Genomic DNA, 16,751 nt, shown 5'->3' with positions numbered 1-16,751 from the left:
AAAAGTTTTTTGATAATGTAATAAAAAGAGTTCAAATTTACAAAAATTTTTTGTCTCCTACTAAATGTTCTTAGATCTTTGTCCTGTCTATAACTTTACAATAATTTATAATAATTCTTTCAAAAGTTGCTATTGATACTATGACTTGGATTTAAGTACTTATTCAAATTTCGTCTGCTTCGATGAATACTAGAAAAAGATATTACAGTTAACGACCTAAACTTATCAAGGTCTTATCTGTGAGATGGCCGACTTGTAGGGGTGTAAATGGGGTAGGCCGGTCTACAGGGGTCTACGGTCAAGTCTATATTAGGTCAGGCTTATCCTGTTACAAATAGTAAAATAGAACAGACATAGGTTTTAAAAAAAAACTATTTAGAAAATAGGTCATAGACTTTTTTGTATATATCGGGCCTATAAGCTACAAGCCAGCCTATATCATATTATTTATTTTAAATAAAATAAACAAAATTATTATTTTAATAAATTTGAATAATAAAGTAATATTATTTTAGTTATTCTTTTAATTGTTGAATATTTAATAGGCTTAAACAGGCCTAGGCCAAGACTTTTATTTTTTAAATATAGGTCAGACCAGACTTGTAATTTGGAGCCTCCCAGACTAACGGGCCAGATCAGACCCAATATTTTTTTACATAGACTTAACCTATTTAAGTCAAAGCTCAGCCTAGCCTAACCTAGCCTATTTACACCCCTACCCACTGGTTCGTTGCTGTTTTATTCAAGTTTTATTAGTTTTATTGCGGATATTGTTGATTATTCATAATTTATTATGCGTACTCCACATACGGTACAAATTTATGGAAAATGTTAAGTATCTTTATGCGTTGTATATAAGGGAATATCATTAAAGCATATAAATAATGAGAAAAATGTTTGTCATTTTTGTTTTTGGTAAATAAGTGTTGTCATTTTAAATGATATAAAATTATGTCATTTTAAGAGAAAAAGATACAAAATAATATTTTTTTATTTAAAATTTAAATTAAAAAATCACTCACTTTCTCTCCATGATTTTTATTTCTTGTGTTTATCTCTCTCCTAAAATATGACATAACTTATATTCTTTAAAAGGACAAACATCAAACCCATAAATAATAGAGAGAAAAACAATAACCTCCAATTATATTTTTCTCTCTATACACAATGTTTTCTTTCTCTGCCGTAAATATCATTTATTTGTTTTTAATGCAGAAATAATATTCCTTATATATAAACTGGCAATCATTTATTGATTAATGATTTCATGCATAAATATTTGAGTTTAATAATAATCGATAATAAAATGATTGACAACTTTACCAATAATAAAAAAGAATGATTTATACCAAAAAAATAATAATAATAATTACCCAAGAGTTTTTATCTAATGTGACTCAGTTAAATATTAGGATTTGATCTGTCGTGAGAATAATGGTTCCAATCCTGAAAATCATAATTCTTGTCATGAAAAAGTGTGTGTCATTTTATTATAAAAAAAAAAAAAAATATGTGTCATTTTAAAAGATGTAAAATTTTAAGTGAGAGAAAGAGATAAATCATATGAGAGAGAAAGTGAACAAAACAAATAAAGGTGGAATCTCATTTCTTTGTGAAAGTAAAATGACACAAATTATGTCATTTAAAAGGACAGACACTTTTTCCTTCTTGGAAAGGTGAAGGGGCAAAAATCAAAAATAAAAAAAAAGTAGGTAATTGATCAAGGGAAAAATGTTTATCCTTTTTTTTTTTTTTGATAACAATGTTTATCCTTTTAAATAACACAACTTATATTATTTCACTCTCACAAAGAGGTGGGACCCACACCTTTATTTTTTTTGTCAACTCTCTCTCTTTCTTTATCTATTTCTTTCTCTCTCTTAAAATGACACAACTTTACATCCTTTAAAATGATAGACACGTTTTCCATTGATCAATTTGGTTTGGACCATCCAATTAGTCCGTGTTTTTAATAAATCAATGATGGACTTACTAATGAATCACCGTCTAACATTACTTGAAAATACTACATAGAAGCCTACTAATATATATATATATATATATATATATATATATATATATATATATATATATATATATATATATATATACCAATGTTATAAAAATCGGACCGACCCGGCCGGGTCGACCCGAAAACTGGTGAACCGGTCATGTAACCGGTCCGGTTTTCAAAGTGGACCGGCTATGTTACAAAACTGGTGTGACCCGGTGCGACCCGGCTGATTTTCGTAAAAACCGATGACCCGGTCGGTTCAACCGGTGACCCGACCCGGTCTAAAAAAAAAACTAAAAACTAATTTATTTTCATAAATTAATGTCTTTTTTTTTACTCTCAAATACAAATGGTTTGTTTTCTTTTGGAATATTTGAGTGATTTGTAACTTATTAACTTACATATATTTTGTACCTACAACACTAATATTATCTTGATTATGCAATATGCATGCAATTTTGATTTGATTTATAGTTAGAGATGTCGTTTACTGAACCTGAAACACTATTATCACAAATATTATATGTTTGATTGATCTTTTGTTGGACAATGATATGTAATTTATTATTTTCATATTAAAATATTTGAAATTAGTATATTTTTTTACAAGTATTTAAGTATATTTATAGTTTTTTTAATATAAATTGTAGATTTACATATACTTACCGGGTCATGCGGTTGAACCAGTGATCCACTAGTTGAACCGATGACCCAGTACTTCGACCGGGTCAATAACCGAGTCGGATTTAATAACATTGATATATACTACATAGAAAATCACACCCTTGTTATATGTGTTTAATTTTTTTTTTTATACATATGCGTGTTTAATTTTTGTCACCCAAGTTAATCAACGTAAGAGTTGGCCCAATAATATCTTAATATATAAAGAAAACAAAATATCTTTGACACCAGCTACATGATTAATTTGATATAACACCCCTCTGATTTTATAACGATTTATTATCTGCGTCCGCAAAGACAAGACATGCCAAATCCATACTTCATATTTGATCTTTGTCTTGTTCCAAAGAATTAAAGATGCATATGCTTTCGATACAATGAATCTCCTTAATCCTTATATACTCAAGCCTGTTTGGATGAATTTTTTTTCTTCAAAAGCTACTTTTTTTTTAAATTTTTTTTTTTCGTTTTTAATTCGTTTGAATATCTGCTTTAAAAAAAAGCATAAGTCACAAAAAAGTCAAAATTTTACTTTTTTCAGAAACTAAAAATTTTAACTTCAAAGAAAAGCAAAAGTCAAAAGTCAAATATTTTTATAAAAATATAAATAGCCTTAACTTTTATAAAAAATATTTTTAAAATAAAGAAGAAATAAAAATTATTCTTTTGAGAAACGCAAACAAAGGGGTCTAAGAAATAGAAGATAAACACACGCAGCTCATATCCGTCATTGTTCTTTACAATAATCTACTTTTTAAGTTGTTTTTTTTTTTTTTAAGTTACTTTTTAAGTTGCCTTTAAGTACCGTCCAATACATCTATAAAAAAAAAAAAAATAAGAAAATAAAGTACCAACCAATGTACGTTTCAAATAAAAATTAAGAAAATAAAAAAAATCAGTAAGAAGCGCTAAGATCTAAGGGTGTTCGCAATTTGGATTGAATTAGTCTTGAGCAAAAGTTATCCGATTCAATCCCTTCAATTTGATCATTTAATCATCCATGAAATTTGGATTACATCGATTTTCGATTTTTTGAAAAGCCTAAAATTTCAATCATATAAATCACTAGCTATATGAAAATAAAACCATTCAAAGTTACAACCCATTAGAAAATTCAAATCTATAAACTAAAACAAGTCTTAAAACTCATGAAGAGTTAAAATAGATTAATAGACAATAATAGTGTGAATGACAATCATTTTGTTCCTTAACACTATTTCTGAAAAGAAATAATTCTTTTTTATTTCTGTGCCTTAGAACAGTTTATGAAAAAATAAAGTGTTTCATGACATGTTCTATTTTTATTCCGATAATGAGAATTGTATTTGATAACACAACAAATAATATAATAAAAAAATTTCTATTAACTATAATTTTTTTTTCGAATCATCACTTTCCTTTACATATGATGCTGTGGTGGTGACAGTGGCGTGATGATGATAGTGGTGGCCTCAACACATTTTTGATTGGATGTATTACACATTTTATTGGAACTAATCAATTAACTATCCTAAGATTAAATTTGGCTAAGATCCTTTTTCATCTCTAGATTGTGTGTACATTGGGAGGTTGTACGTGTGTATAACAAGCAAATGTTCATTAATCATTACTTATTATCACAAAGTCGCGGTAACATGCAAATAGTTAATTTCCCTTTTATAATGAATAAAAATTTGAAAACGGCACTATCCTTGATGATTCTATACCCAATCATGCCGGAATTGTTCGGAATAACATATTTTTCCATGTATCTAACGGGTTGTAGACGGAGCACACTAAACTAAATAGTTAGTTCTGTCTGGTCAAATTTCGTGAAAATTTTCCTGAGCTCTCTAGTGCAACTCTAAAGAGAAGTTAAATTCATTTTAAGGACAAGTGATATCTATGTTAATAATTGGAAGCCTGACAAACTTAAAATTAAAATCTGAATTTTCTGTCTTGTTGCCTTTGCAGGCGTTTTTCCCTATCCGCAGTCTGCAGAAAAACTTGTACCAACAAAATAATTAAGACATATATATATATATATATATATATATATATATATGGTAAAATGATTTCTGCGGCCGCTGCACCTACAGCTAGCCAACGCGGATCCTAGGATTAAGCACTGGATCCTTGTTTTTTTTTTTAAAACGCCGTGGGGCCCACTTTTCTGTGTCAGCTATAGAGAGTATTATCTATGGCGGCAGCAGAAATGATAAGCCCTATATATATATATATATATATATATGGCTTATCATTTCTCAAGCTGCCGGAGATAACTTTATCTCCGGCTACTAAATCATAACCGTACAAAGATGGATCAATGGTGATAAAGGAAGAGAGAGAAAAAGAGAATCATAACCCTTCAAAGGTGAATCAATTAATATAAGGAAATAAATAAACAAAACGACATAGTTTTGGAGTAGCCGGAGATAAATTTATCTCAAGTTGCCGGAGAAATATTTTTCCCATATATATATATATATATATATATATATATATATATATATATATTTAGGGAAGGATCAGTTTACAAACTTTTTTTACAAATTTTTACAAATTACACTATGTACTCCTGGGAGAACATAGGGTAACCGAGTGTTCTCCCGGGAAAAGATAGTGTAGTTTGTAAGAGTTTGTAAACAAAAAGTTTATAAATATAATCCTCTCCTATATATATAACACGTTTTTCTCACTCATCACATTCCAATTACCTACTTTAACTGCGAGGACAGAATGGCTCCCTATTTCTTATTATCACTCCTGACTGATCTCTTCGAGTAATGCATGTTTCCAAAGTGCTGTTGTCCTTCACTGCAGATGTTTGCATATCAAAGGATAGTGATGCTGTAGCCGATGTGCCTGGCTCATATTTGACAATTAAGGCAAAGAAAAAGAACAGAGAGTATGAGATTGTTACATCTTGATGGAAGAATCACACATCGAATTCTATGAGAAGAAATATGCACACCTTGAGAACCACCTAATAGATGGTTATCTGAATGGTTTGCATTTAACTGCTGGAGCTGCAATATTTCTTCTCTACATATCTGCTTTACAATTTAATTAAAACAAAAATGTAAAATTGAATACTATTATTACTTTTAACTAGGTATTTGTAGTCTCACATGGTTAAGCTTACCTCAGAAGATCTTCTGGGTTGAAGTGGTCGTATATTTTCCGGAATCCGAGAATCTAGCCCGAAAGAAGTTCCTGAGTTGATTATATATGATGGGGAGAGCACTGATGGCTGATCTGCCATAGCGTGTTTGATAGGTAGATTGGATGAGTAGTGTATGGGGTTTTCTTGGTGCATTGGCAGAGAAGCTGTGGCATTTAAAGGGATAGACCTGTTTTCTTCAGCTAAATCCATTCTCATCTGAGACAACTGCAAAGGCTGCAACCCTTCTGGAAAGAACAAAGGATGCAAACTCAACCCATTTCTCATTGACAGCATCTGAAATATTAGCATAAATCCGGATTAGAAACAAGCTGAGCAGAATTTCTTCTCCTTTTCCCTATTCCACTATGCTCATAATTAAAGAGTAAACACTCCTCAGTGGGTTAGAAAATTCAAATTAGGAATATCTTCAAACACTATAATGTATACAACATTAGTGCATCATATATTTTGGGAAAACCATCATATTTTAAAAGTAGGAGGAGATTCAAATTAGGAATTTAATATACAACATTAGCGCATCATAATGTTATGCATATTTTATGTTCAATTATTTCAATACTGATTGCTCTGATGAGCATATACTGCAATGTTACGGAACAAAGAACATAACAAGCAAAAACTACAATAGTATGTAGTATAATAATTTCTGATGGAAGCCAATGAGTAATTCAACCTTTGGAATTCAAGTGAGTAAAGAAAGTTCCATACAGGAAAAGAATTACCCAAGTAAGGACAATATCAATGGAAAGATCCATGAATATAATGCCTTAAGGTTTTTTATCAACATGTGGTATCCTTGCAGTAAACTTACTCATATGCCTAAAAAAACATGGAATGAGATCTGCCCTCACAATGCAGTAACCTTACCGATGTGCTAAGGTTCAACTCTTTCTCAATTAGGAGAAATTTTAAAACTTATTGTCTTTACTGCCCTCTTTTATCACAATGAAATTAACCAAGATTTAGGCTTTAATTAATTGTCATGGTAATTTAGAGTGAACCTTTCCTTTTAGTCTTTTACCATGTCTCTGAGTAACTACAGGCTCCTAAAGATGCTATTAGAGGCGTCTTCATTAAAATTGCATATTCAGATCCATTCCAATCCAAAAGCACGTATAAATTATAAGTGCAAATAGCATGACAAAGAACATACTAGAGCACTCACTATGTTGTCATAGCAGACATACTTCCAAATTCAAACGTTTGAAATACTTTGTATCCTAAACCTTGCAATTATAAGGAGTATCAACACATGATCACACAATTGTCCAAAATTTCTCACAACAACAAAACAACTAAGATATTAATACTATGACTAATAACTTCGCGTAAATTCCAATTTAAGTAAGGATGTACAAGAATAAATAGAGCTCGCACATAGAACAATGATGCAGAGTACAAAAAGAGATACGGACCTGTACTTGGAGCTGAAGCTGTTTAAGGTAGTCAATAGCTTCATCAAGCATTGAAGCCTTATCAGTCTACGACACAACAATCCTCTACTGTTAAAAGAACAACGAGTCATACAGTTCGAACATCAAACTAAGGGAGAAGAAAGCAGTGTACCTTGTTAGAATTTGGAATTAGATTTTGCAAAGCCTTCAATTTCTCGTTGATCCTACTTCTCCTTCGCTGCTCAACAAGCCCCATACCAGACATAAAAAAGGCAGAAGGAAAATTACACAAGCATGAATAACAAATATTTGTTGGGGCAGAACCCAGAAAATTTTTGTTGGGGCTGCAGATGCAAGAAATATTTAATATTATAACAAATATTTAACAGTAGCTTTAACAAAGATACGAGGAGAGGTGTCTTATCCTGCCATCAAACAACAATTTACAAACCTTTTCAGAGAGGTTATGAACTTCCGCAGCTCTGCTCCTTTTTGATGAACTCCCAGAATGATCCAACTTTGGTGGAACTTGAACCTCTTCGGCCAGTGCTTCACCCTCCTACATTAAAAAATTGTCCTTTAAAAGGTGAATAGAGTACACAAGTGTTTTGCACACTTCAACTTCAAATCCACACTAAATAGCCCAAGCACTCCAAATAAGAAATTAAGTTACAAAGTTTATGGTCCTGACAATTATATACTCCTGGATTAGCTCATTTCTACTCGATGTGGATCTTTTATCATAAATATACCAATAATCAAAATGCAATTAATTTTTCCTACATACTGAGTTGACAACTAGAGAACTATATATATATATATATATATATATATATATATATATGTATTAACAAAGTTGAAGTAGTACCTCACTTTCACAGTCGTAGTCATCAGTTTCATTTTCACTCGCTACCACCGACACACGCGAGGCTGAACCGGAGAAAAAAGCGCGGTTCGAAGTGCGTATTCCGGTTGTGGAATCAAGGGGTGAGACCCCATCTTGGAGTGTATTTTTCATGGAGTTGGGTGGCACGTGGGTGGTGAGAGAGGAGGAGGATGAACGAAGGAGAATCTGACGCAGGAAAAGGGAGATTTCGTCTTGTGTGGAAGAAGACATATTTTCACCCATTTCCTTTTTTTTATTTTCTGTGATGTGTGCTTCTTTTTTTGTTCCTTGTTGAGAGTTGAGAGTGGGTTGCATCTGTTTGTCTGTCACATTATGAAACGAAGTAATAGAAAATGGTAAGGCAACTACTTTTGAGAAGAAACCGATGGAAAAAAGAACCAAAAGGATATGACATGGGGAATTGTGCACTGGTTTTGGATCAAAAAGTATGGTTCGCTGACACCACCACTGCCACGCGCCATAACAATGATCCTCTTTCCAAAATCAGTTTAAAGTTTTGAGGGACAAGTTGCGTCGTGTTTGCTTCAACTTCAATGTGAAAAAAGTAATTATTTCTTTTTCTTACTAAAAGAAAAAAAACAGATACTAAAAAAAGCCAGGGAAAAATTGTTATCGATTAATCTGAGTGTATATAAATTATATTAAATTAGCAATTAATATGAGTGTATAATGCGAGAGTAATAAGAGATTATTTCACTCAATGAAGATTTTTTTTTTTTTTTTTTGGTAATAAAGAGGAGCTAAAGGCTCCAAACACAACTCAGTTCAATGAAGATTCTATTTTATTATATGGCAAATGCGTCGTTGAAGAAAATTTTTGTAACGTATAAAAAGTTAGGATACGTACGTGATCCTATTTTTTTTTTAATGTCAGGATTTGCATACGAATCTTAGTGTAAATATAATTACTATAAAGTTTATCATATGCAACAATAGTAGAAGTGACGAATTCTTATTATATAGAGTTACTTTTTCTCCTTTAAATTTTTTTAAACTTGCAACTCACATTTAAGTTGAATGATATAAAAGGTTTAAATTATTAAAATATGATTATACAAAATTTATTTCGAACAATAAATTATTATATGTTATGCAACATTTTTGTATTGTATTTTATTTATTGGATAAAACATTTCTTAGTAAAAGCAATAATCACACAAAATAAATAATTTAAACATTTGACATCCCATAAAAAATTTCTTTTTGAAGAGCTAGTCTCACCATGATATGGATGTTCCCAACTCATACAAAATTGCCTATCATAAAGGATACATGTGATTTATATAAAAGAAAAATTTAATACAAAACGAGTCGAAGCCCAAAAGAAACAAAAACCAGCTAGAAAACTAGGCTCCATCATCAAGAGTAGCAATGGCCCCAAGCAGTGAAGGATGTCTTGGTGAATGATCAATCTATCTACTGAATCAGAGGGAAGGTTTGCCAACCAGTCCGCAGTTCTATTCTTCTCCCAATTGACATGTGTAAATCATGGATCTCCTACTTCTTAGGATTTGTTTGAGAGTTTCTATTTGGATGGAAAGGAAATGGAAAGGAGAAGTTTTGATGATACATTCCCTTGTTTGCGAGTTTAAGAAAGTGAGAGGAAAGAATTGGGAATTTTCACAAAATCTTCCAAAACTCTTCTTATTCTTAAAATTAAAGTTCCCAAATACATGGGTTTTAAGAGATAAAATGTTTTAAATTACTTATTTACCCTTTCTTTTCTTCCCAAATTTGTCTTTCTTTTCTAACGATTCTGAATGTGCATATGAGAAACTTTTCTTTCTCTTTTTCTATTCTTTCTCGGTAACTAAACATGTTTTGCTTCTGTTATGTCTTTGATTTTGTGTTATTCTAACACATTTTTTTTTCTCTTTTTCTACATAGGGATTTCACGGCGCGAGGTGCATAACATTACTTCGTGTTTTAACAGAGCGGATATTGCAGCCAATCACAAGGAAAATGCACAAAAATCTATTGACCCAACACTGCATAGGTTCATCGCCGAAGAAAAAAGTTTGATTTCCGGAGCTTGTTCTTGTTATGCTTATTCAGTGCTTGTTTTCGGTAGTTATTTTTTTTTGTACAAAATGGGTTTTATTTTATTCGTTTGTTAATCCCTTTTAAATCATGTAAATTGGCCCATCGATATGATACTTGAGAGTGTGTGCCCACAAACTATTTGATGTATGATCTGAATCATAGAGAGTAAAAACTTAAAGCAGAGATGGTCCTTATCGTTGTTATAGTGTGTTGTTTTCATTGTGAATATTAGTCAGTATCAACTCTTATTTCTATTTTTAAACTGAAATAGGAGCAATCTGAACCCAATATTGTCTTTGGGAGGGGTTTAACCCTTAATTATGGGACCTGCACAGAATCGGACTAGTCGCGAAGAAATGAATCGATTGGAATATCTCAAAAAAAGAAAAAGAAATAAATAGTGTAGTATTTCTTTTGGTTCATCAAGATGTAGCGCAGGTCCTCCGAATTCAACCGCGGAATCCTTAATTCTTGGATTGATTAAAGAACGCTTAGCCTAGCATGGCTACGTAGAAAACCATAATTGAAATTAAGAAAATAAAGAAGAACAAGAGAGAGAAAACGTAAATTGCAATTGAATCTTGAAACTGTAAAAACATAAACTCTCAAAACGAAAACTAAAACTAAAATTGAATGACAAGGTCTCCTAAACATGCCTCTATATAGGCTCTACAAGTCTGACCTAGTATAAAAGGAAATAAAAGATAAATAATAGATTTGGGCCTCATAAAGTTTGGGTTCCCAATTACAAACTCAAATCCAATGAACTAATTAAAACTGCAGCAACTCGTGATGAACTTGGGCTTGATTTTCAACCATCTTATTGTCCGAACTGGGCTTTCATGTCTTCATAACATTTGTATCCCTCTGAGTTAGATACAAAGCGCAACAAGAATGGGGTCAATCGGACATCTATGGAATGAGTTATGGTCAAAATATTGCAGTAACGTAAATCTGAATTTTTATTACAAATTTCAAAATAAACCCAATTAAAAACCCAACATCTAATTTAACCCAAAGACCATTATTTACACACTAAACAATCCAAAAATCACTAATCAAGAATAACAAATAAGTGTAATAAATATTAATTATCAAATTTTTCCACACTTATCCTTTTGCACTACTGAGCAAAATTAAAACTTGAAACAAAAACTAAAGGAATGACAAAACAAAGCAAAAGACTAAAAGATAGCCAATGATTTCTAACAATTGGTAAGAATATAATAATCTGAACAAGGATAATAAAGCTTCAAAAGATCAACCAATTAAGATAGACATTCCTTCATCTTAAATTACAAAACATAGTAATCTCATTCAATAATGCTAATCACACAAGATGGTCTCTCAATCAATCTCTCAAGTGAGTAGGGAAAATCAGTGTATCACTCAAGTTCCACTCAAGAAAATTGTCCTACCATAGACTTGCTCAATTTCTACTTCTCCACTACTCAAAACACATGCATGCAAAAATCAAGAGGACTTTTTACAAGGTTGTATTAGGGCTAGGGTGAAAGTATGAAAAAAATGGAAATAAGAGGCTAAGCACCCAAGAAAATTTAAAGATCAATGGTTAAAACCAAACTAAAGAAACAAAACAAGAACTAAAATAAAAAAAATAAAAAAAGACAAAGATTAAGACAAATTAGTTAGGTATTTAATGAAATGATTAAAAAAATATTTAATAACAAATAATTGTAATTTTTTTAACTTCATTGATGGAATATAAATTTATTTATAATTATTAATCATTTAGTAAGAATAAGTAACCACTCAATAAACAATGATAGTTATTTAATCCCCCCCTAATATTTAATATATAACTCTTTAAAGGGAGGATATACTTACAACCTAAAAATTTTACAATTTTTTATCACCAATCTTAATTGTTAATTTCTGTCAATTTAATGGTTATAATTTATTGAGAATTAATAATTAATTAATAAGTGTGACCCAATAAATTATAATCGTTAGATTGACGGAAATCAACAATTAAAATTTTGGTGGTAAGAGTTGTAAAACTCTTAGAGCATGTTTGGTACATAGTATAGGATAAGGCCTGATAGCATAAGACTTGTTGTATAAGACCTGATTATATAAGACCTGATTAAATTTTAAACTATCCGTCGTTTGACATGTTATTGTATAAGATAATATCATCTAATATTTGGTAATGCACTGTATAATACTAGATAGGATAAAAATAAATATTTTTAACAAAAATACCTTTTAATAATGAATTTATATAATTCTTCCAAATATATCAGATGATCTTATTTTTTATAGAAATCTGTTGATCAGTGTGTCCAACAAATATATTAATTTTTATAAAAAAAAAACCTCCAATATTTTGAAAAATTATATATTGAAAAATTATTTTTTATTTTAATATATTAATATTAAAATAATATATTAATTCTTGAGAATTGCATTGGATAATACATCAATCCCTTATCAAGCCTAATCCTATCCTCTTAGGCCTAATTAAGTTATACGTCATTTTGATGTATAAATGGATCCTGCTGTATAAGCTTATACTATACAATGGTCACACCAAACAACTAAAAATGTCATAACTAATAGTATAAGCTTATACTATCAGGCCTTATACATTACACCAAACAGGCCCTTAGGTTGTAAGTATATCTCTCCCCAACTCTTTATAATCATCATCACTTAACTAGAATAAATAACCACTCATTAACAATCATCTTCATTTGTAAATTTTTTATAACTTCATATATATAAAATAAATCTTTATTTATAAGTAAGAATAGATAATCACTCAAAGAAATAACTATATGGGTAATTTTTTTTCTCTCTAAATTTTTTATTTAATATATATAACATGCTCGTCATTTAGTAAAAATATGGACTATTAACCAACAAAAAAAATATATGGATTACTCATTAAGAATTAATAGTTATTTACAAATTTTATTATAAGGGTAATTTTATTGGGTATATAAAGTTTCTCCATGAGATAATTATCTCTTGTGACCCCAAATAATGTTGTTTGGGAGAAAATATTTTTTGTCATGATAAAGATAAGTATAGAAATCAAAATTAAAAAAAAAAATTCTTTCCTCAACCTTTGGACTTTTATGGTCATAGAAGATAATTTTTTTTTTTTGGTGGAAAATAATTTTATATCTTAAACATTAAACCCATTCTTATTTATTTAGACAAATATTCTGATTATTTTCTCTAAATAAGATTTATATTATTTATTTATTTTATTAATTTAAACTTTCTATGTCCTTTACGGTAAATTATTTTTCTCAGCCATCCTTTACATAAAAATTTCTTATAAAATAAATTATATGAATATTTACAAATTTTCTAGGTAACCTTTTCAATAATTTCATAATTAATTACTGACTAAAAAAACATTGAATAATTTTAAAAATAATAAATACATTTACTTTTTGAATTTAAAACTTTCACTAGCATCAAGATAAAACCTCAAATACATTAAATCTGTCTCTAATTTGTACCTTTAGAGGCGGTTTAAACTGTAATCATCTCTAAATGTATATTAGACGCGGTTAAAATAACTGCCCTCATTGACCATTTAGAGGCGGTTGGGGTATAATCACCTCTAAATGTAGCAATCAGAGACAATTTTAATGTAACCTCATCGGAATGGTAAATGGGGACAGTTATTTTAACCGTCTCTAATAGACATTAGGAGGCGATTTCATGTCAACAGCCTCAAAAGTTACATTAAAGATGGTTAAAATAACCGCCTCTAAAACATATTTAGAGGCGGTTCATGATCTATCAGACAGTGAGATTCAAAGAGGGAGATCTCTTGGTTCTACCGTTGGATCGTCCTCAAATTTGGTTAGTATGTTCTTCTCTTGTAATACTTTAATCTGACCATTTAGATTTTTAAGTTTAATCATCTGGTGATATTTATAAATTTCCAAAGATGACTGTTGCACATTGAAAAAACCATCTCATCTTAACTTTGAAGTCCCTTATTGGATGACCCTTGTTCCTCCTTCTCCATTCCCTTCTATATAACAACTCACACTAACACACATATATACAAAATTTAATAAGCTATTTATATTCAACTAATAAAAATTATATTAACTTTTAAAAATAAATTTTTTCAAAAAATCATATTAACTAATCATTGTCGAAAATATATATTAACTTTTAAAAATAACATTTTTAATATTAAAATTTTAAAATTTATATAATTTTAACTATTTTGAGGTGATCACACGTTATTTGGAGGCAGTTAATATAACCGCCTCAGAATATCTTTTGGAGGCGGTTAAAATAACTGCCTCAAATTGGTATGTAGAGGCGGTTATTCCAGTGGTTTGTGAAAACTGCCGTATTTTGCCTAAATGAGGAGGTTCATGAACTTTCAAACCAAGCATTTAGAGGCGGTTTGAACCGCCTCAAAATTCAAATATAACCGCCTCTGAAAACCAATTTTCCTGTAGTAACCATTTGGTTAAGTATAGCCGGAATTATGCAACTCATAAGATGGCTGCTCCAAATCAGACTTCCGGAAGTAAAGCAACAAATTTAAAATAGAACCAAGATTTATCCACTTATCAATAATCCTAAGATTGTGTAAGGTTATAGATCTTTGAGTTAGCTTTACATAGGTTCAAATCTCACTCAATTTGGAGTTCTCTAGCTCAAGATACACTCATTTTACTACACTAACCTTGTAACACTCATTTTTAAATATTTTGACGAAATTTAGATTTCGTAAAAAAATTTGACAAGATAAATTTTCCAGCACAATTTTTTACTGAAATGTTTTTAGTCACAAATTTTGATGAAAATATTATTCGTCAAAACATTTTGCGAAAAATTTTGATTGAAATATTTTTTGTAAAAATTTTTGACGCAATTGTCTTACGTCGTAAGTTATTGATGGAAATCTGTTTCGTCAAAATTTTGGAGGAAAATATTTTTGTTGAAAGTAAAAAATGTATGTCAGTGATTATGACAAAATTTAGTTTCGTCTTTAGTTTTGACGGAAATTTTTTGACTATATGATTTTTATCAAAAAGTTTATCACTATTTTTGACGAAATATCATTACAAGAAAAAAATTTATTTGTGACAAAAATTTTCGTCACAAATGACAATTTTCAACACAAATAATCAAATTTCGTTACAAATAAATTTGCGACTCAGGAATTTGTGACGAAATTTTATATGTAGTGACGAAATTTGCAACACTAATAAGATTTTTTCTTGTAGTGTATTTTTCGTCGATAAATTCTGTCGATATTTAAGACTTTTCTAATAAAGTCACATTTATGTAATTTTCACATTTTAATGCTAAGGGTAGATAAGTAATTTTTAATATTTTCCCTCTTAAACTTTCTAAATTGGGGAAACTTTAATTTTAAAAAGAAGGAAGATTTTGCAAGGTTTAGTAAAAATCTCCAATTTCTTTTCCTTATTTTTTTAAACTCACAAACAAAGAAAGGACTTACTAAAACCCTCCCTTTCCTTCCCTTTCCAATTCCTTCGTTTGATGGTCATAGGGAGACAACAGTGCATGTTCTACGGGACTGCTTATGCCTTAAACCCCTTTAGTTTGTGTTGTAATTATTCTTCACCCAATGCGAGCGTAGAATTTTTTTAATTTTTTTTTCCAGCTGGAATTAGGTGACTGCGTTCACCACAACCTTTCCAACCATCTTTGCAAGCACGAGGATATGGAGGTGTGTGTTCCGTGATTCATCAGGAACTTGACTACATGGCTTTGAGCGTGCGTAACTTTGTTTGGAAGTTTGGAGGGAAAGGGAAGGAAGGGGATTCAAGGGAGAGAGGGAAAGGAAGAGAAGGCAATTGAAGGGTATTCCCTTCCTTTATTTGAGAGTTAAAAAATGGTGAGGGAGAAAAATAGAGGATTAATGAGATATTTCTACTATTTTACCTTTTTTTAAATAAATATAATTATTATATTTGACAAATTAAATTAAATTTAAAATTTCTAACAAAATTTCTACGTTGCAACGATGAAAATTTCGACACAAATTTTTTTTTTTGTCGGAATAGTTTTCTTCGAAAAGCGACAGAATTTTTCTCCGATGAAAATTTTAAAAATAAATAAATTTTCTATCGAAATTTTCGACGAAATTCCGTCAAAAGTTTTGACGAAAATGATTTCTTCCATCAAATATTTTAAACGAAAAAAAGAATTCCGTCAAAATTTTAATGAAATGTTTTCCGTTCAAAATTTCAATGGAAATGTGTTCTGATGAAAATTTCGACGGAAATTGTTCTGTCAAAATTTTTGAGGGAAATGTTTCATTTGAAACTTTCGACAAATTTTTTTTCAAAATATTTTTTGTCAAAAATGTTTACGAAAATATTTTTTGTCAAAATTTTTTACGAAAATATTTTTTTGTCGAAATTTTTTGACAGAAATGTGCTCCGTTGAAAATTTTGATAGAAATATTTTTTATCAAAAAAATTGACAGAAAATATTTTCGTCTAAAATTTTCGATGAAAATGTATTTCGTGAAAAATTTTGACGAAATTTTTTTTTGTCAAA

General features: G+C 30.1%; 1 protein-coding gene across 1 annotated transcript; it reads right to left on the bottom strand.

Moving 5' to 3' along the window:
• Positions 1-5,368: 5,368 nt before the first annotated feature.
• LOC133283818 (transcription factor SPATULA-like) lies at positions 5,369-8,429 on the bottom strand. Its single transcript, XM_061480730.1, has 7 exons — positions 8,127-8,429; positions 7,710-7,817; positions 7,431-7,496; positions 7,280-7,345; positions 5,823-6,137; positions 5,652-5,733; positions 5,369-5,527 (listed from the first exon to the last, which is right to left on the bottom strand). The coding sequence occupies exons 1-7, from the start codon at positions 8,385-8,387 to the stop codon at positions 5,400-5,402; spliced, it is 1,026 nt and encodes a 341-aa protein (XP_061336714.1). The 5' UTR covers positions 8,388-8,429; the 3' UTR covers positions 5,369-5,399.
• Positions 8,430-16,751: the final 8,322 nt, after the last annotated feature.

Source organism: Gastrolobium bilobum, unplaced genomic scaffold (genome assembly GCF_033153095.1).
Source record: "Gastrolobium bilobum isolate Gb01-03AN ecotype WA unplaced genomic scaffold, APGP_CSIRO_Gbil_v1 utg2155, whole genome shotgun sequence".
In the NCBI taxonomy this organism is placed as follows: domain Eukaryota; kingdom Viridiplantae; phylum Streptophyta; class Magnoliopsida; order Fabales; family Fabaceae; genus Gastrolobium; species Gastrolobium bilobum.
The sequence above is the reverse complement of the archived record's forward strand: the minus strand, read 5'-3'. Positions and strand labels throughout refer to the sequence as shown.

Bases quoted from the DNA above. Each gene is read 5' to 3' on its own strand.
- LOC133283818 (XM_061480730.1), bottom strand. From the start codon at position 8,387: ATGGGTGAAAATATGTCTTCTTCCACACAAGACGAAATCTCCCTTTTC. The intron at 7,497-7,709 runs GTTTGTAAATTG...CTTGTTGAGCAG, and splicing joins TTCATAACCTCTCTGAAAAG to CGAAGGAGAAGTAGGATCAA. The intron at 5,734-5,822 runs GTAAGCTTAACC...TAAATTGTAAAG, and splicing joins AACCCAGAAGATCTTCTGAG to CAGATATGTAGAGAAGAAAT.